General features: G+C 28.4%; 1 protein-coding gene across 2 annotated transcripts; it reads left to right on the top strand.

Annotated features, from left to right (window-relative positions):
• Positions 1–8426: 8426 nt before the first annotated feature.
• LOC135929131 (protein unc-93 homolog A-like) lies at positions 8427–20476 on the top strand. 2 transcript variants are annotated; one of them, XR_010572485.1, is made up of 5 exons: positions 8428–9547; positions 10327–10484; positions 13502–13775; positions 14820–14944; positions 19968–20108. XR_010572485.1 is itself a non-coding variant. In XM_065465647.1 (4 exons), the coding sequence occupies exons 1-4, from the start codon at positions 8638–8640 to the stop codon at positions 20171–20173; spliced, it is 1548 nt and encodes a 515-aa protein (XP_065321719.1). In that variant the 5' UTR covers positions 8427–8637; the 3' UTR covers positions 20174–20476. The 2 variants fall into 2 exon arrangements, 1 of the variants encoding a protein (XP_065321719.1); XM_065465647.1 differs by lacking the exon at positions 14820–14944 and having other exon boundaries at positions 8427–9547; positions 19968–20476.
• The last annotated feature ends 1711 nt before the right edge of the window (positions 20477–22187 follow it).

Consider the following 22187-nt stretch of genomic DNA (forward strand, 5'->3'; position numbering starts at 1 on the left):
GCTCAAAAAAATTTTCAAAATACCTTCCTTTTTTTCTAAAGCTAATATTATCCAAAATTTCCTTTTTTAAAAATCAAATTACTCTTTTTCTTGAAGCTAACATTTTCGAAATTACATTTAGTATTTAAAAAAAATTCAAAATTTTGAGGGGGCTCTTCAAATTTTTTTAGGGCTCGTGCCTCTGCGCGACGCTAGTTTTAACCTTTTACAATCGATAAATTCTTGAGGAGAATTTCAATATTGAGCGAATTTATGGCAGTGATTAAAAAAATATGTTAATTTGAAGAACATAATGTGTATATATATATTTTTTTTCTCTTTAGCTTTCACCTTTTATGGGGTAAGCTCCTTCAACATCCTCCACTTTATGTTATTCATACAATCTCTTTTATCTAATTTATACTTCTTTATATTGGCTCTTACTTTATGGCCCCATTGAAGTTTTGGCCTTCCTCTTTTACGTTTGCCCATCATTTCCAAACTCTCAACCTTATTTCCTATGTAGTTCATAGGCCTTCTCATTGTGTGCCCATACCACCTAAGTCTGTTTACCGTTAACTTAGTTTTAGTAGGCACTACCTTTAAACTACGTAGTATCCAATGCACACTTTATCCTTTCTTGTTACCCCAGCAATCATCCTCAGCATTCTCATCTCCATAGTTTGTAGACTTCTTTCGTCTGATTCCTTGGTTGGCCATGTTTCCGAACTATATAGAAAAGTTGGTTGTACTATTGAACAGTCAATTTTTCCCTTTAATTTATGTGAGATTCTTTTATCAAATAGCACTCCAGATAAAGATCTCCATTTTAACCACTCTTGATTAATTTTACACTTTATCTCTTTTTCTATTGCGCTGTTTGTTTGTATAGTGGAGCTCAAATATTTGCAGCTTTCAATAGCCGATATCTGCCATTCATTTATATCAATACTCTGTTTCATCTTCTCCTATCACCATATACTCCGTCTTTTCTCTATTCACTTATAGTCCGTGCTTTTCTAGGATATTTATCCAACTCAGTAATCTTTCTTTCATTTCATCCTTGGATTCGGCAAGTATCACAATATCATCTGCAAATATCATATTCCACGTGACTGTTTGAGGTATAGACTGTGCTAATACATCTATTACTGTAATGAAGAGAAGTGGGCTGAGAGCTGACCCTTGATGAACTCCTTCGGCTATTGTGAAGCCTCTGAGGTACCTGTTGTGCTATGGACCATCGTTGTATGGCCCATATACATATCCTGCATTATTCATATATATTTTTCGGGAACCTTTTTGTGGCGTAGCGCCCACCAGATAAGTTTTCTTAGAATTCTATCGAAGGCCTTTCCTAGATCGAGAAAGACAATGTGTAGATTTTTGTTCTTTTCCCTGTATTTTTTACTCATTTGCCTAATTGCGTGGATAGCATCAGTTGTTGATCTTCCAGGCATAGAGCCAAACTGAGTTTCTCATATTTCGATTATGTCTCTTAATTTTTCTTTTATAATTTTTTCGTATAGTTTTAGACAGTGTGACATTAGTTTTATGCCCCTGTAATTTTGACAATTGTGTGGATCCTCTTTATTTTTGAAGATTGGAACTAATAGCTCTGCCTCCATTTTTGAGGAACCTCTTCATTTCCAAGTAATTTATTGTATAGATTTGTGAGGAAATGTATTCCTTCATCTTTTAGTGCTTTAAGGCTTTCTATTGGAATATCATCTTGACCCCTAGCTTTGTTGTTTTTCATATGCTTGAGGCATGTGATTATTTCTTGTTCTGTTATTGGTTGTACAAGGTTTTGATATGGGGAGTGTTCATCTAGATGTAGTATGTGGGGATAAAGTTGAGAAGCTCCTGAAAATATTCTTTCCATCTATTTATTATTTCTTTTTTCTTTATTATCAATTTCCCATCCTTTTTTTTGATTACTTTCGGAGCTCCGTTTATATCCCTAGAGTTCTTTTCGCTCTTTGGCTAATCTGTATAATTTATTTTGCCCTTCTTTGGTATGTAGTTCTTCATACATATATCGTATCCATAGATTTGGCCCTAGCCACCGCCTTTGCAGCTATTATCTTGCATTTTTTGTATCTTCTCTTGTCATCTGGATTTTTGGATTTATACCATATTTTATAAAGGGCTTTTTTTCTCCTGTATAGTGGTTTGTACCTCTTTATTCCACCACCATAGTTCTTTGTATGATTTGTTACCTCCCCTTATCAAGCCTAGTGTTGATTTGGTAGTGTCTATTAATCTGGATGAAAGGTCTGTCCACTTACTAGTGAGGAATCTATTGTTTCAATGTTTGCATTGATTGCAAAGGCATCTGTAATTGTTTCTAATTTACCCCATTTGATGCATGGTTCCAGTTTTATCTTGTTTTGAGTGGATTTATTTGCGATGTGCTTGTGTTGCGCGGCTATATCTTCTCCTGGTATGACTTTGCAGTCTATTACATCTTTTAATCTACTGCGAGAGATTAGCATGTAATCTATCTGTGTTTTCCTTGTACCACTTTCATATGTTATTAAATGACTGTCTTTTTTCCTATAGTAGGTGTTAGTTAAGGCAAGATCGAAGGCTTGCGCAAATTTCAGTACATGCTCTCCTTCATAATTCCTTTCTCCATATTCAAAACCACCATCGTACCTTTTGTAGCTATCTCTTGTTTTTCCCACATGCCCATTTAAGTCACCACCTCTTATGACTAGGTCATCCTTAGGGATTTCCATTACAGCTTCATCAAGAATAGCTCTAAAGTCATCTTTCTCTTCTTCCTTGCATCCCGTTTGAGGAACATATACTGAAAGGATGTGTAGTATTTATTGACCAATGCAGAGTTTTATCTTCATTAGTCTATCAGAGATCCTGTTGACTTCTGCTACTGAGGAGGTTAGATCTTGACTGAGGATAATGCCAACACCGTTCCTAATGCTAACAATTCCATTATAAGACAATTTATATCCATCTCCAATCATTAAAGACTTCTGACCTTTCCATTTCGTCTCTTATATGCATGCTATATCAACTTTTCTCTTGTTCAACATGATGCCAATTCTCTCGTTTTACCTTTAAGTGTTCCAATATTCAAACTTGCTAACCTTGTCTTGCTTTGACCTTTATTTTACTTTTCGCAGCATGGAGGTCTACACCCTGCGCATCGCTTGGAGGGAATGCCCTAGCTTTCATATTCATATTTTCATTTATTTCCTTCATCTTGTTTATTGGACAAGTATCCTTAGCACCCGGCTGTCCAGGCCTGTCGGTGACCGGGGTGTTATCTCAAAGCTCCGAAATTTATCTTACCATCATATGTCTTTTTACACATCAATCATCGAAGAAAAACCTGAAAGTTTTTAAGCTTCTTACCAGGATTGAACCTGCGTCCTCTGCGTCCATCTGTTTCCAAGCATACATCTAACCCATTAGGTCACCCAAGCGATTATTCTATTTTCTCTTTTCTTACAAACCGTCGGTATAATAAAAAAATGTCAGATCTATTTTAAATATTTATAAGATGAGTTTGCAAAGATTTAGTATTTCATACCATATAAGGCATTTTTGGAGTAACTAAAAATATATAAGTTTTATATAAAATTAAAATATAATAATGAAGAATACCAATTTCGCATAACCATAAGGCTTTACAGCATCTAATAGCATTACTAATTAATTGTATAATGCGACTACCTCCATTGCCATCCATAATTAGAATGATAGCATAAAACAAAAGTAGATTTTCCTCAATACGCTTTCTCATTTCAGATGCCTTAAAATCAGTGATATGGAACAGAAATGGAACTAGAACGTGTATTCAGGAACCTTCAGAAGGGTCCAGGAACGTTTCTAAATTATAAATAAATTTATTATTTATTTTTATATTTAAAATTAATAATTTTTTTATTAATCTAACAGTACATATATTCATTTCTTTTTATTTTCTAAATCCTTACAATTGAGGCACCTTGAAATTTTTCTTCGATGAAGATTAGAAAACTGTAGAAAAATGATGGCCTTATTAGGGCCGTTAAAGAATCAAGCTTAATGTTCCAAAAAGAGAGAATTTTTCCTGGTGATTTTATAGGACAATGGACCAAATGTAAGCTTCAAAAAATTAATTTCCTGTTATCACAAGACTTAATTTTATCTCTCAACAAAAGGGGGAAAAACGCTAATGATTTTTACTGTTCTGCCTTATTTAGAACCTAGGTTTAAATTTCTTTTGTACGAAGAGGTAAATAATATAGTTATAAATCATGGCTACATGGGAACATATTAAAAATTTTAGGGATGAAGATTTAAATATAATAAGTAATTCTGATAAATCTTCTGAAGAAGGACAAGAATATAATGAATTAGAAATGTTTCTAAGGCAAAGGATTAAAAAAAAACATTGCAAACTTACAAAAATGATGATATTCTATCAACTATAAAAAAAAATCGATAGTGTCTAAATATATCATAAAATATGCTAAAATACTGGGAATTCAATATAATAAAAAATTATATGTATGAATTGGCCTAAATAGTATTATCCATGTAGTTATATTGTGTTAAACGTTGTTTTTCAACATTCAAATTTATGCTAACAACACCATAAAAAACCAAAATGATAATCTTTTAGAAAATATTTTATTTCTTCGATGTAATAATTAATACATTTATAAATTAAATAAAGATTAATTAAGATATGTGGATTTAAAAAAATATTTTTAGATATATTTCTAAGAATGTTACGGAACGTTCCAATAAGTGGAACGAAACAATTATTTTGACCGGAACTGAAACGAGAAGGGAGCGCAAAAATGCCACTTGTTCTTGGTCCTTGTTTAAAATAAATATCTTCAAAACAAAAATATTTCATATTTATTAAATTATTAATATATAATTTTAAAATCATTTCTTTCACCATAAACCAAACATAACTGCATCATTTCAGCAACTTTATTTTCCCATTAATTCAAACAGATTTTAATTAATTTTTCTAACGATATAAATATTAATCCTTACAAATATTAGTTTTTTCATTAAACATCAGTGGGTAGTTGTGGGAAAAGTTTGCCATCAAGGCAAGGGCTCGAGCTCCTCCTCAAAATTTTGATTTTTTTAAATACAAAATGTAATTATGAAAATGTTAACTAAAAAAAAATGAAGGTAATTTTAAATCATGTTAGCTAAAAAAAAGGTAATTTTGAAAATAATTTAAAAATAAATTTTGAGCTTCCTGGGATTGTAACGGCTAGTGATGCCCCTGGGATAAGGGGTAAGCATCCAAAGAGGGGTAGGGTAAAGTAAAAATAACACTATTTGTAGGTAAAAAAAATAAAAATAACTGGTATGAAGATTCTAATTTATTAATAGATATTGATTTTGATTGTCAATTGTATTTTAAGTCATTTATTTTCAGATAAAACTTAGGTATATTGAATTTATACAGAGTCATGACTAATTTTTAGATTGCGGTTAGAAGTAAAAGCTGATTATCAACAACTAATATTTGCTTGTTATATCTAGCCTTAATTATGATGAGGCATAGGCGTAGCCAAGTGTGGTGGGGGGGGATCACCATCTTCGGAAATTTACCTTTTTTCGTAATTATCATTTTAAGCTATTAACCCGCCCCTCTCCCTCTCCTTTACCCTATTAAAATTTGTTCTGTTTTACTCTAGCTTTGAATTTATATGATTAAAATATTAACGTAGTTTACTCCCGTTTTCCCTATTTATATCTTATGAAAGTTCCTCGATATCATTTTTATTTAGTGTCTATAAGTATGGTCCAACTATTTAGTTCCATATCCAAATGTACAGGATTTCTGTTGGGGGTAAGGGGAGGGGGGTAGCCTGCTGTCTCAAATAACTCACTCGCGAAGACGATGGTTCAACTGCCGGCCTCCTTTTTCCTGCCGAAGGTTTACTAATTTTATTTAGCTATTAATTTTTCAACAAGGTTTAAATGATCAAAAAACTATATAATTGAATTAAAAGACGAAGATTTGTCATTTTACAAATCTTTTCAAAACAAGTGATAAAAGGGTTCTAGTTAGACAAAGGCGTGAATTTTTGCTCTTTTATCAAATGGACCAATCAATTTTATATTCTTGGGTTATTTCTTCCCCTTTCTATACAAAGAAAAGCGAAATTTCTATTTGTTTCTATAATTTAAAAAATAAATTCAATGTTAAAATATTTGGAAAAAAAAACAATAATAAAATATTATATATTATAGGAATTGGATTACAATAATTTAAATTTTAAATGATATAATAAAAAATAGAATAATATATCGGAATGAAGGTTGAAGTTATTGTAAATAATATAAAAAATTTTAATTATTCAATTATATTGTAAAAATATTCCTATTTTTTTAAAAATAAAATAAAATAATTATTGATTATAAATAGGGGGATTAAAATTTTTCTCTCCCACACATAATATTTTTTTAAAAAAAATCTATGATATGGTGCTCTCAGTAAATTCTTTTATTTTCCTTAAGCTTCTTCGGAATATTATCTTTTTAGTTGTATTTTGTATTTGGTTCGACATGGAATAATTGAAGATCTTATGCCAATTTATTTATTTTTATCAATTATTTTACCAATACCTTTATGACGCGGTATAGAACTTTTATACTATATTGATGCATGGCTGTACTTTAAATGTTTGTAAGGGGCACTGTGAGAGTGCATAATTATTTTTTTAAAAAATGACGTAATTTCAATCATATTCCCTCTTATCAAGTTTTGATGGGGCTAATAATAATAGGTTTTATCATTTTAAAAATGGGATTCATGAGTAAACTATGTAAGCAATTTATTTCTATGTTGCAATAAACAAGTAAAATAATTGAAGGGGAAAATTTATAGCAAGTATTAAAATTAAAATAATTTACAATGAATAATTATAAGAGCCTAATTTACAATCTGTATGGAAGATAGAGATTTTTTGGCGTCATGATCCCCCCCCCCCCCCCCCCCCGTAGTTACATATAATAAAGGTCATAGAAATAACTGGATAATATATTATACTATTTATGTAGGTGTAATATTATAATCCATTTTTATATCTTCAAATAATTGCCTTAAATAATACTTTTCAATAGATTCGATTAATCCTTTAATCGATCAAAAAAAAAAAGAAGAAAACATTTTATAAAAATTTAAGAATTAGAGTTCTTGCAAATTCATAATAGCCCAAACCAGGAATTTTGTTGTCCTTATCATAAATAAATTGTAAATTATCATTTTAATTTGAGGAAATAACCATTTTTTAAATATATTTGTCAAAGGGGACCGGCCCGAAACATTTAAAAAATCTATAGGCCTGGGCTTCGGGCCGGCTTGCAGGACCGTAATAGGAATTAGTGATCTGCATCGGGCCTAATTTTTCAAGCCCGGCCCGGCCCGAATTTATTATATATAGAAATTAATTTTTATAATTACTCAAAATAAACGATATATGTTATAGGTGTTACTTTCTATAAATAAAATCACATATTTATATTTTACATTAAAAATTCAACTTAAAATTGATAAATTTAGATATATTTTAAAAAATTTATAAGGCGCGACCCGACCCGAATTTTCCACGGGTCTTACCAACTTTTGCAGATCTTTAGTAGGAATAATGAATTGGGAAGAAAATTCAACGAATTAAAAATATTTTATTATAGATCGGATGAAATAGTGTAACTTTAAAATGATTTTTTTTTTTATAAATTAACATTTCAAAGTTTATTAGGTTAAAAAATTTAATTTAAAAAAAATATGTTGCTTTAACTGCAAGCTTGATAAACAAAAAAATTATTATTTTGTAAATTATAATAAATAAAAAACAATAAATTAAATTATAAGGAAAGATAAATATTTTCAATAAATTAATAAAATAAGTTATAAGGTAAAGTAAATATTATAAATAATTTAAGGGAAATTTAGTTTATTAAAAGAGGATTTATTGGTAAATAAAGATGAAATAATCGAAGTTGCCTTTTCTGGTTGTCATTCGAAGAAAAAAAATACTGTCCACTAAAATGATTCATTATTATAAATTACATTTGATTCCTCCCCCCCTCCCCATATAGATCTTTAATATTTAATCTTATCACAATTTTCGAGCAATTTTTTTCGCGATTTTTGACCATCTATTTTCCTATCGTAAAAATAATAAATAAAAAATTAACCTCTCAGCTTATAACTTTATATTAAACAACAATATTTTAAAAAAATCAAAGATTAACTTTAAAAAAAAAACTGAAGATTTGAAATTGAAATAATAAAAAAAAATATTTAATTAAATTTAAATAAAAATAAACATCTTGGAAAAAATTGATTATAAATATTATAATAATAAATAGAATGTTTAATTTTTGAAATTGATAAAAGTATATTAAAAATCAGTTCTGTTCAAACAAATAATGATCTATTTTAAATAAAAGAATCTTCTAAAATAAAAAAAATTGGTTTTTAAAAATTATCAAAAATAACACGCATACAAAAACTTTTCATTCATAATAGACTCAACAAAGATGCTCATATAATATTAAAAATATTAAATTTAAACTTATGTTATATCTAAGCTAAACTATTCGACACCCTTAAAATACATGAAATTATATTATTGAAAAAAAAAATCCAATTGGAATCTCAAAATGGCTGATAAAAATATGACGGATCCCAATACAAAAGCACAGAAATGGAAATATTACAAAAATGTGGTAGCGCTCAGCGCTTCATTTTTCTTGTTATTTTCGGCCTTTCAAGCTGTTTCCACTCTTCAAACAAGTATAAACGCTTTCAAAGGACTTGGTTCTACTTCATTATCTATCATATACGGATTCTTTATCATTTCATGCCTATTTTTACCCGAATTACTTATATCTTTCCTAACTATCAAATGGACACTCGTCTTGTGCGTCCTAATGTACACCAGTTTCATTATAGCTAACTTTAAACCAGCATGGTACACCCTTTTCCCAACTTCGGCCCTCTTGGGACTCGCTGCTGGTCCACTGTGGACTTCTCAATCGGTCTATATAACTGCTATGGGCAAGAAATTAGGCCAATGCCTCTCAAGGGACAAACAGAGTAGTAAGAAAAGATCGGATACCTCTCTTTTATCCCCAACTGAACCTTCAAAATCGATGAATTCTTCCATGAATAGTAGTTCTAATGAAATTGTAGATACTGTAGGAGTAGGAAAAGGAACAGGTGAAAATAACGGGAAAGCGGCAGCTATAGCACCTTTCTTATTCGGAATATTCTTCGCCTTCTTTCAGACGGGATCCTTATTGGGCCAATTAATTTCTTCGCTCACATTGAAGAGCGATTTCGTGTCGGCTGAAGATCATAACAATAGCAATTCCAACCATTCCTTCCATTGTGGTTCATCTTTTTGTTCTAATCAAGACTCAGGGGGTTCTATTTTTAAACCTTCTCAGCGTAAAATATATACTCTGTATGCCGTTTATACCGCCTTGTCCCTTTCAGCTGTTTTGGTAGTCTCAATTTTTTTGGATAATCTGCCGAGGCAATCCGTCAAAGCTGACAGCTATGATGAAGGTATTTTTGATAAATAATGAAAATATGATTTTCACCTATTTATTCAATATAAAATAAAATTTCAAAATTTAAATTGAGGAAATAATTTATCTCAAGGGTTTTTAATGCATCCATATCATTAGTGAGCAACAACCTCTTCTTTAGAAAATTACTTAACTGCATATAGGGTGTTGTGGCTTGATTTTTCCACGTTACGTTTAAAACGCATTTGTTATTTTTTGTACAAGATATTCGTAAATTACTAATTTATATGTAAAAAAATTATAATGTAACTTTAGAACAATATTATTAGGCTAGCAATACAAAAAAATCAAATACTATTTTTTAATCCCATTTCGCCTACATAGGTTGAAAATTAATAATTATATGAAATTGGATCAGCTGCTATAAATCAAATTTACGCATTATAAAATTAAATCGTTGTAAAATACATTAATTTTGTTCTTTTAATTTTGATATGAGGTTTTATAGTTCAAATAACATATTTAATCCCATTTATATATTAATAAAAATATCGTAGGGTTGGGGGTCCAATGCTAGGTTTTTAGCTCTCTTAAATAAGTCAATGCGTGAAAAACGCATCAATAATTGCTCCCTATCTTTTAACATTAAAATTTTGACCTAATTCAACTTGTGAAATAGGTATGGCACTCATTCCTATTTTTTTTATGCGAGAGATGGGGTGGGGATAATTTACAATGTTTCAACATCTAAGGTTTTTCTATCTATATTAATTAATTTACAAATATAAAATTTCGAATAATAACAATGACCAAAAGATGATTCAAATGGGAAAGGTGTTAAGAAAAGGGGTTCCATTTGGTCAATGTGTTTCGCCACTTTGAATCAGATGCGAGATCCGAGGCAAATATGCTTGATTCCCTTGTCTATTTACAGTGGGCTGCAGCAAGGCTTTATGTCGGCCGATTTCACAAAAGTAAAATTCATAATCACAATAAATATACATTACAGAAACAACTGCTTCTTAAATAAATTTTTTTTGTTAGAAAATATTGTACCCCGATGATGATGGGATAGTAAATCATTTTTTATTTTTTCAAAAATGCTTTTAAATTACATATATGTACAAAAATATGAGGAAAAAAGAAGGGACATAATACAAAATGGAGTAGAATTCAAACTATATTCCATCCTAACAGATACTTTTCAATTATAGTTGATCTGGTGTTTCGAAATCAGAAGCTATAGCTTTGTTAGTAAGATATATTTAATCGGCTGAAAGATTAATAGATCTATACTGTACGGGTAACACGACCGGGCTTGATATTGAATAAATGTAATATGCAAACTTAGTTCCATAAATATACCCCTCAATTTCTTAGTTGGGCAATATGATGGTGCTTCAAACATGAGTGAAAGGATCAACGGAATACTGGCTTTGATTAGAGCTGAGTCCTCAAAGGCAGCTTTTATTTATTGCTATTGTCATCGATTAAATCTAATCATTCAATTATGTCAAGAGCTAAGGAATATTTTACGTAGACAAGATTCAAGTGTGTTTCAATGGTATCAAAAGATGTACAGTGCTCATAATATACTGACAAATTGGCAACAATTTTTACGCATCAAGAATACCATTCGGTAATTTTATCTTATTTGTTTAGATTTAACATGATCATATATAGCTATTGTAAATTTTTTTCTCTATTTTATACTGCAATGATGGCAGCTTTGACAAATTTAAAGGGAAGATCCTGCCACTTCTATCATGGCTAATGCTATAGTTTTTAGAATAGAAAAATTTTGTTTTATTTTATCACTTTGCGCTTTGGGTAAAATATTGTTGGTAACATGCTTGGTTTGTGCAAAATTGCAAACACTTTGAAAATTATAATTTAAATTATTGTTGTTGTGGATCATTTTTTAATCTTATTAGATAATGACACGGAAAGGGGGGAAAAGAACCTCTTTATGAAAGTTTCTAGATTCATTAAAATTCAAAAAGGAAACAAGTATGCTTTATGCTACACTTGATTTGATAATAATGCAGTTTAAATGAAAGATTCAATGATGAATTAAGGAAATATTTAAAATCAAACAATTTTCATCAAAGGGAATGGCGGAAAAGAAATTTGTTAAAAATGATCTGTAAATTTTATTACATTCGTGTCAAGTTTTTGAATAAATGTTTAAGTTTTGAAATATTTATATGATGTCTAAAAAGGGGAATGTAATTATTATACATGACCTGGAGATTAAAGAATCGTAAGACTTGCCAATCTGAGAATTGTAATATTTTATTAAAATATTTATATAAATACATTGTTTAGCTTCTTCTTCTACTGATGATGATAATTCTGAAACTTATGACTCAGACTCGAAGAACTATTCGTTTATTTTACTTTATCGTTAATTTTTCTGCTTTCCTTTTTTGTCAATTTTGTATAAATATTTATTTTCCAACTACCTCATTTAGTTGCCGAAAGGGTCATGAGTAAAATTAAATTTATTAAGAGAAGTCTACGTAGGACCATGAAAGATCCTTTTCTAAATAATTTAATCTTATCGCTATCTCTACTTTCTTTTTATGTTAGGTGTTTTGTGGTGATACTAAATTTTGCTTAAATGTAATTTATAATTGAAGTTCGGATTAAAAAATATAAAGAGTGTGGAGGGGAAGGGTATTTTTTTAGGGGTAGTATTCTGCTTACAGATTTTTAGAATGTAATATGTAACTAATTACTTTTGAAAAAAATTGTATTTTTAAAGCTTGAATGATAATCAAGTTTTAAAAAATAAACAATTTATGCAATATGATAGATTTGCTGACCATGCCAAGAATGACAGATGGATATTGTCAATCAATTAATTTCAGGGTCACATTTAAATATATTTTAATAATATTTTAGTGAGTAATTGGCATACAATGGCTAAATTTACTTTTAAATTTATACCGAAATTAAATTTTTTAATATTAAATAATTAATATATCAATTCTAAGATATTTTAAATTAATAAATAATTTTTATATATAGATTAAATTTATCAGAAGAAATAATAATTGCAATTCGGTATGCCATTAGAGATTATCTTATAATAATTTATTAATCCTCACAAATTGGTTAAAAATACGAATTCATTAGTATTTAAGAGTCAAGCATAGCCCTGTTGGTATAAAAAATATCTTATGAAATATCCATCAAATCAAAATATTATGTATCAAGAAATTTATAGCACAAAAAGATGAGGTGCGACGTCGTCTTTAGGGGGAGAAAACTAATTAACAGGAGAGATCGAATTAATAAAACAAACATAATTAGCCTTAAGCATGGCCATTGCGATCCTTTACTAGCCTTTACAGGGCTGGCGGCAGACGTCTTTAAATTTTTTTTGAGCTAAATCTTCATATGTCTTTAAGTGAAGCAAATAATTGGCACGAATATGTAATTAGAATCAGCGCTGTGTTTAGCGATCTTAAAATTTTGCCCCTGTTCAGAGCGTCTTTGTTAAAATTGGAAGGGGAGTTCGTGTCCAGATAAGAAAAATAATGACCCTACAATTCTTGTTATTCCATCAGGACACATACCATCGGGAAGATAGGAAAACCATTTGATCTAAGTACAGAGATATAATTTGATTGCAGCTCGAGTGTCGAGTTTGCCGTCAGGGATTATGCTTACAATGTAAAGGATGCATCATCATTAGTATGAAATTAGCTGCATTTATATGGTAATGAGAAAGGAATGTTGAATGTGTTACATAGAATATGGCTGATCTCGTGGTTATCCAATTCAAGTTTGAGATTTTTAGACATAACTCTATTTCTACAATAGCATTATGAATGATTTCTGACAACTATTATATTATTTATAAATTTAGAAAGATGTTATTATAAGAAAGAAAGAAGGAAAGAAAGAAAGGAAAGGGAGGAAGGAAGAAAGGAAAGAAATAAAGAAAAAAGATCATTATGTTTATTTCCTTCATCTACCGAAGGCATACGTAGCCTGTTATTATGGCGTAGGTTACCTGGGTTTCGTGATGATGGTATATGGAGCAGTTAACGCGATAGTGTGCCTCATTTCAGGTTACCTGAACAAGAAAATATCTCGCTGGCCGCTATTTTTAACGGCCGCTATAATCCATTCCTTTCTGGTTTTTCCGATTCTGGCTTTCTCTAAACAAGCTTTCGCTACCCACTTCTACCTTATGTTCGTCGTTGCGGGTTTATGGGGATGCTTTGATGGTATTTACCAACCACAAATCAATGGTATATTAAAAAATTATTTGATTTTATAATGATTTAATTCCTTTATATATTAAGTAACGATTTTCCTCAACAATATATTGTTAGATGAGTAAGATAATATCATTAGAGTGAGATGATAGTGACATTATATGAGAATCGAAAGTATTTTAATTTAAGCATCGACCTTATAAATTATGGGCATAAATTATGGGCAAGGGTTTCTTGCTACATTTTTAGAGAAAAAGAAAGAAAGAGAGGTATAAAAATCCATATCCTCACTATTTTCCATCTTTCTAAAGCAGATTTTCGCAATTCTTTATAAGATATAAATATTTAATAAAAAGTTTAATATCACTCATTTGAGCAGCTAATTAAATGGTAAAATCATATATTATTTATATTATATAAATGTATTTGTTTGTATATTATGTTTAGTTATAATTACTTTAAATTTTACTTCCTCTAGGAAATAAAATTTTTTTAAAAATATTTGGTAAATTAATATTTTCAAGGCTATAATTTATAGGTAAAAGTCTTGACATTAACACTTGCTTAATTACACTTATTTACTTTTACAAATGTGTTTTTTTAGTCAATCTGCTATTTTTTCAAATTTAAATCAATTTTTGGAAGCATTTTTTATTATAATTTTCATGGAAATGTATTTCATCATGTTAGAAAATGTAAAAAAACCCTTACTCTCAACCCTTCCTATAATCTTGCTGCTATTTGTACATAAAACAAAAATATCAGGCTTATACCCTTAAAATTCTTTATTTGCTATAAACGTTCATAATATCAATATTAACATTCATATGAAAATAAGTAAACAATAATATACATAGTAAAATGTGAAATGTTTAAGATCAGTCCAAGTCATCCAATATATTCCGTGCATTCTTGATCTCTTTGTCCTCCCACCATGGCATCCCGTGATCTCCCCTTCCCACTTCCATCGCTAAGGAAAATTAATTGTTCATGTCAGAAAAATTGACTGACATTTAGTATAGTATATTAAATTTATTTCTTCTTTTTTCTAACTGCTACAACACGCCCACCCTTCAGGCCCAGCGTCCCTCTCTCTCTGGTGGCATTGTATCGAATCGTCCATTTGAATTGTATCAACTTTCGGTACGCCTTGAAAACGTTCACGGAATTTATCGAATCGCCTCCTCTTATGATGATTTATAGTATAATATCTCCAATACATTTCAATATATAATCGCTGAAAAAAATGTTAACAATAATGACATTTACATCGTGTTATCCCCATTTATAATCTATGGAACAGTAATATTGACAAAATATACAAGCAAAACATACTAATTAATTTCTTTTAATACATTTGGAAAATATGAATTATAATATACATTATTCGGGGTCTGACTAATGGGAATTAGGAAATAATGATTTTACATATAATACTGTAATGTGAACAAATCATGTGTGAAATGCAATTTCAACAACATGTAATTTTCCTTATGTCATGTAAAAAAACAAAGCAACATTTTTTTTTAAATATCTCCTAAAATAAATAGAAAAATCTATTTTTAGGTATTAAAAATAATCGCGAAAATTTGTCGAACAAAGATTTTAAATAAAATTACAAGGAATAAGTATAGACATAAACTTAATATTTTATAAGGTGGAAAAATATATAATATGCAGAAAATAAAATATTTTTCTCCTAGGAATTACTCAGTATCCTAAAAAAAGTATACCATTAACCCCATCACAATTAGCACGGATTCACAGAAATGTAGAATGCAAAGTAATAAAAATTGAGAATATAATGGGCTATATGGTATATATGTAGAGAATTTTTAATATCACATTCACAATATAAAATAATCTGAGTCTTTTTTTTTTATTTTTAAAAAAATACATGTTTTTAATATACACAGTAAAATGTGATGTGCTATAAAATTATTACAAAGATAAAAACAGTAAAATGTGATGTGCTATAAAATTATTACAAAGATAAAAAAAAATGTAATACACAAAATAAATTTTCAAAAAAAAATTAAAAAAAAAAACTTTCTCAAGTATTTAAACTAAACAATATTTCCATCTTAAGGCATACCCATCAACACATGGCTGACCATCCATAAAAATATTTTTCCTTTAATAAAAATTACAATAAACACAGTATAATACATGCAAATAAAAAATTTTATAAAATTTTATAATAAAAAAAATATATATTAAATATAATTTCATAATTTTAAAAAAAAATATTTAAGTACCATAATTTCTACCAATATATCATATAAATACATGCCAAATTTATATATATATCAACAATATCAAACTTATACCAATATATCTAAAAATCCATGCCAAATTTATATATATATTATATATATATATATCACACATTAAATCAAAAATCACTATCCACATCTACATTATAGATATTATTTTGACTTTTATCATAACTCAATTCCTTTAATTTCAATGTACTTCACAATGTTATTACATAACCTGCAGACACATTACCTCATATCTTCACCGATATCGTTCCTTTTAACCTAAATGTATCTCCTATATGCTTCATATAACATTATTTTTCATCTAAATGCATCCTATATATGTTTATCATTTATAATTAAATATATCATATGTGTAATTAAAATTACACCATATTTCCTAAAAATGGTTAATTACTTCAAAATAAACTACATAAACTCACCCACAATAGATCCCTTAATAATATATCAACTTTAATTGAAACTGGATTACATATACAATTATTAACATTAATTAATAATAAATCCTCCCACACCTGTCCATCCCTTTAAAAACCCAAATGCATAATTATATAACAAATATTTTATTACAAAAATCCTTTTCTTTATATATTTTCATAAATCCTCAATTACACTAATTTATATCTTAATCACACTTACAATCATCAATTAAATATTTTTTAACCCTATATATACATATATATATTCCTGCTCATTATAATCCCCAAAATTTAAATATTGAGCAATCTTTTCTGTCCTGCATTACGTGAGGTCTGATGATGGAAACCTATTCGCTTCAATGAGTCTTAAGGCTTACCAAATAACAAGACAATAACATATTGTCAAACATTGGATGTAAAAATATAAATCTAGACATATAATACCACAAATATTGTCTTAAATGGGACAAAATGAATCAAATATCATTAACCATTAATATATATTATACTTCATATATATATATAATAAATTAATCATTTTATTTTCATTTTCAGCCCTAATACTCATTACATACTTTCTATCCTTTTCCTTATTTGCCAAATATCGAAAACAAAATACTAAAATCCCTTAATCTCACTTCTTTCTGACACCCTGTATAGTGGTTAATAATTGCGTTATGTACCGAAACTCTTGTGTTTCTGATCGTAGGTCACGGTCAACAACTGTAAAAAAAATCTTACTCTCAACCCTTCCTATAATCTTGCTGCCATTTGATAAAACAAAAATATCAGACTTATACCTTTCAAATTCTTTATTTGCTATAAACGTTCATAATATCAATGTTAACATTCATATGAAAACAAGTAAACAATAATATACATAGTAAAATGAGAAATCTTCAAGATCAGTCCAAGTCATCCAATATATTCTGTGCATTCTTGATCTCTTTGTCCTCCCACCATGGCATCCCGTGATTTTCCCATCTTACTTCCATCCCCAAGAAAAATTAATTGTTCATGTCAGAAAAAATGACTGACATTTAGTATATTATATTAAATTTATTTCTCCTTTTTTCTAACTGCTACAACTGAAAACCTATTAGATTTTTAGAAAATTTTACCTAATTTTGAATTTCCATAGATTTTCTTAAATATAAATTATAAATGGTTCAAAAATTAAGGCCAAAATCCTCTAAAATTCATAGCGTTTTTAATTCTAATCTTCTGGAGTCCATTTCCGATAATATCCGATTTTTTCAAAATAAATTATTTAAATTTTTTCAAAATAAATTATTTAATTTGAAAAATAAAAATATCATATTGACAAAACACATTGATGCTAACATACAAATGAAATTCTTTATTTTGAAACTTTTTGTTCGGATCTGCATCGGGCCTAATTTTTCAAGCCCTGCCCGGCCCGATATTTTTTTTAAGAAAGTTTTGCCGGCCTGGCCCGAACCCGAAATTTTTAAAAAAGTTTTCCGGCCCAGCCCGAACCCGAGTATTTTTTAAAAAAATTTACTCATCCGGCCCGTCCGGAATTTATTTAAATATAGAAATTAATTTTTATAATTACTCAAAGTAAAAGACATATGTTAAATGTCGTTTAATTTCAATAAATAAAATCAAATATATTTATTTTACATAAATATTCAATATAAAATTGTTAAATTTAGATATATAAAAAAATTTCCAAGTCCTGACCCGACCCGAACCCGATTAGTTTAAATAGAATTAGAAACAAAAAAATGTTTCTTTACTTATTAATTTTAGCCAAGATGGATCATAAAAATGTTTTTTTTTGTGTTAACATTAAAACTATAAGGTTTTAAAATGAAAGAAAGAGTTAATGGGGCAAGAATAATCAAAATTCTTCATACTTTTTATATATCAGAGACCAGCATAGGCATTAAAAAATTTGGACCCGGCCTGGGCTTTAGATTTTCAAGCTCAGCCCGGTCGGGATTAAAAATATTTGGGCCCAGTCCTGATATATTAATAAAATTTGGGCCCGGCCCTGATATATTAAAAAAATTAAAATACTGCCCGGCCCTTTTACCCGCAGATCCGAATCTGCAGGTCTCTGATATATATTTTTCGTCAAGGTTGGAAAAAAAGTTACAAATAGCATTAAATTTCAGGAAGGGTTATTATATATAACGCTCCTCCAATTTTAGATAAGGAAAAACTTCTATAACAGTTCTGTTTGTTTATTTAACGTAGTAATTGCTTATTTATCAATATTTTTAAACCATAATGATTTTTTTAAAAATATAAATGTTTAAAATGGACTGCCAGATTAATTTGGTTAGCGGTTAATAAGGAATCCAATAGAAGGAAGAAATCGTATTACCTCTAATCTCTTCCGTTGTAGAATTTAGTCATTTTGTTTTCTATTTTCTTAAATCATGGCAGCCAACATGTGACTATTTTAACACAGGAAGATATCGACCATCCTTCTGAAAGAAGATGAATAGAGTACTATAGATGATGATATCATAGATGAAAAAGATTACTTAACGTTTTATTAAGAAGCATTTTCACATTGTTCTTCACTTTTATTATTAAATTTTCTTTAGTGTACAAGATACAACTGGTTAAAATATATTTTTTATATTTCCAAAAGTTAGAGTTGGAATCTACAAAGAGTTATAATAACGTCAAATGTGAAGTAATCCTATATCTCTGAGATCCATCAGAAATCAAATATACAACATAAATATCTAAATAAATAATTTATTCGTTACAGTTACAAATTTACCTTCCTTCACTCCCACATAGCTCTTATATTCGTTTGTAAAATTTAATTATTAGATGAAACTGGGCCTTAAAAATATAATAATTTTTTTAAATTTTTTTAAAATGATAATCTTTATAATAGATATCACATCAAATTTGATAATAAAATGTTAATAAACTAGTTTTCCCTACTGCTTTTAATATTCTTGACTTTACAGCGAAATGAATCTATAAAATTATTAATTCCATTTTAATAGTGTTGTTAAATAGCTCAAGATTTTTGCCAGAAAAATATTGCCAAGGCCTTGATATTTCGCTAATAGATGTTCAAACCTTTAGGTCATCTATGAGCAAAATCTTTAGGCTTACGTTATTTTCTTTTGGATAAAATATTGAGTTAGCCGTTTTTAAAAATCGGCTCAAATAGAGCCATTTAACAACACAGGATTTTAATGTATTCTTATCTCTAATTATGTGAAGACGAGCTTTTTGTAATCTTTAACACGTACTAAATAAAGGCAAAATAATCGTTAGCTTTTTTAGAAGTAAAGGGTAGTAACTTAACCTTATTTTTTTCTTTGAATAACGGTAATCGTTAATTTTTTTAAAGTATCATTTCCAATCTTGTATATATATTATATGAAGGGACACTGTTAATTAAAGGAGTCACTATTTTCATGATGAGATTAGTATACTTCTCATGTGGTCCTTTATTCTGCATACTTATATTGAAATATATAGTTATTAATGTATAATATTATTTTAAAAAATACAAATTTTAGGTTTATATAGTTCGTTATTCCAAAACAATCCTGAACCAGCTTTCGCCAATCATAGACTATGGGAATCCTTAGGGTTCATAATAAGTTTCGGTTATCACGATGCTCTATGTATCAAATTTAAACTCATTTTCATGTCCGTCATGCTCGTTTTGGCTACCATCTCTTACATCGTTTTGGAGACCAGAGTCAAAAATAGAGTGTCATAAAAGAAATTAATTATTTATCACCGAACATTTTATTTAATGATTTTAATACTATGGAAATTTAATCAATGAAACCTGCAAAATAATGATGATATAACAAAATATTTATGAAAAATTAAAAAAATTTAAGGCAGCATTCCAATTTAAATCTGTATCGTTTAATTAAGATTTCATCCAATGATTTTTTTGGCCGAAATTCATAGATATTGATTTACCAATATATATATATAAATTCAAATATCCTTTTTTTAAAATAGTGATTTTACATTGATTAATTGTGATATAATAGTTATATTATATATATATTTATATTTTTAATTATTTGTATGGGATTAATAATGAATATTTATGCTTACTGTTATAGTAACTTGTTTAAAGATGAATTTCATTATTCATTCATAATAATATTATATCTATGTATATATATCAATGGTGTACGGGGTTCTAAAATGTGAATAAGTTCGAAAAGGGAAGCAATCGCGAAAAAATATTATATTTGATAATATTAATTTCGGAATTATAATAATTGGAAACGCCCTATTTTCCCAAGAAAATAGACTTAAAAATAACATAGTATCTATCTTGAACATGAGACATCTACACAGTTCAATCCCATTCCAAACGGATTATGGTGTCTTAACAATTTTGTAATAAAATATTTTGACAATTTTCCAGGAAAAGTTTTAAAAATTTTAATGTTAATTATTTTAACTCGCGAGTCTTATTAACATCCAAGCCAAGTTATAGTCATAATAAAAAGTCGAGAATATACCTCTTTTTTTCCTGCTGATTAAATTCAAATCCCTCATTTATTTGAGAAAAGACTATCATATGCCTAATTTTATTTTAGTCAAACCAACGTATTAAAGTTTATATAATTAAATTCACTTTAAAAATTAAGTTTAAAAAAAGATATTATTACAAATCTAGGGAAATAGGATTGTTTGCAAAAAAAAATAAAATGATAATATCAAAATATGTTGAGCACGCATTTAAATTTTGAAGCCCTGATTTTGCTCAAGGTAATCCGGAATGTGCTAAATATCAATTCTATAAATTTAAGACGATTTGGCCAGGAACATCTAAGTTATTTAATAAATTTATATATTAAAATTACACGGATTTACTGTAATATTATAGATAATCGAACATTATGGTAGTACTCTTAGTAAAAAATTGAAACAGGATCGATAAATTCCAAACGGGCAAGAATTGGTGGCAATTTATTGTATAAAATCCTGTTATTTTATAATTATATGTCAATGACACCAATCTAATTTGCAATTTCCGTAATCAATAAGTGATCGTTTTACCATTCTTAATGTTAATTTTATCTATCAATTCCTATCATCTTACTGGAAGCTAAAGTTCTACCTATCCATCATCACGCATATTATAAAGAGTTAATATTTTTATTATATATGAAACATATGTAATACTTTTTTATTGGTTTACTTTTCTTTCAATATATTGGATTATCTTTTTTTTTACCCAATGATGTATATCAGCTTACATTATCTGACACAATTTTATTAATTGGTTTAATTTCCTTTCAATTTTATTGGATCCTTTAGTGTTGTTAAACGGAGATTGATTGTTTTTATGATAGGGTTATTTTTTTTAACCTTAATCAGAGATTAGTTGCATTTATAATTGGGTTATTTTTATTATACATAATTTTTTTTTTTAAATGAATATTTTTGCGAAAATACATTCCTTTAGTTAGAATCTTCATTTAAATTACTTTAATAGCTTAACGGCTGTGGGTTTATGTTAAATATAATTTTAGATGACAAAAATCTGAAATGACCAATAAAGTCAAATCGGTAATTTTTTCTCTCAAATTTTTTTTATGAACAGTTATAGGAATAATAAACAAATATGCAAAATTTTTTTAAACTTGTGACGCGCATAAGTATGAAAGATATGGGATTTTAATTATTGGTGAATTGGAATTTTATTTATTATTTAAAAAATTTTTATTTTTTGAAAAATGTTTTTGAAAGGAAGGAAAGGC

The sequence above is a fragment of the Gordionus sp. m RMFG-2023 genome, chromosome 4 (assembly GCF_954871325.1).
Source record: "Gordionus sp. m RMFG-2023 chromosome 4, tfGorSpeb1-WG-v2, whole genome shotgun sequence".
Taxonomy (NCBI): domain Eukaryota; kingdom Metazoa; phylum Nematomorpha; class Gordioida; order Chordodea; family Parachordodidae; genus Gordionus; species Gordionus sp. m RMFG-2023.

Excerpts from the sequence above, each read along its gene's own strand:
- LOC135929131 (XM_065465647.1), top strand. The coding sequence starts at position 8,638 with ATGGCTGATAAAAATATGACGGATCCCAATACAAAAGCACAGAAATGG. Across the intron at positions 10,485-13,501 it reads TGTCGGCCGATTTCACAAAA|GCATACGTAGCCTGTTATTA; the intron begins GTAAAATTCATA and ends CATCTACCGAAG. Across the intron at positions 13,776-19,967 it reads TTACCAACCACAAATCAATG|GTTTATATAGTTCGTTATTC; the intron begins GTATATTAAAAA and ends TACAAATTTTAG.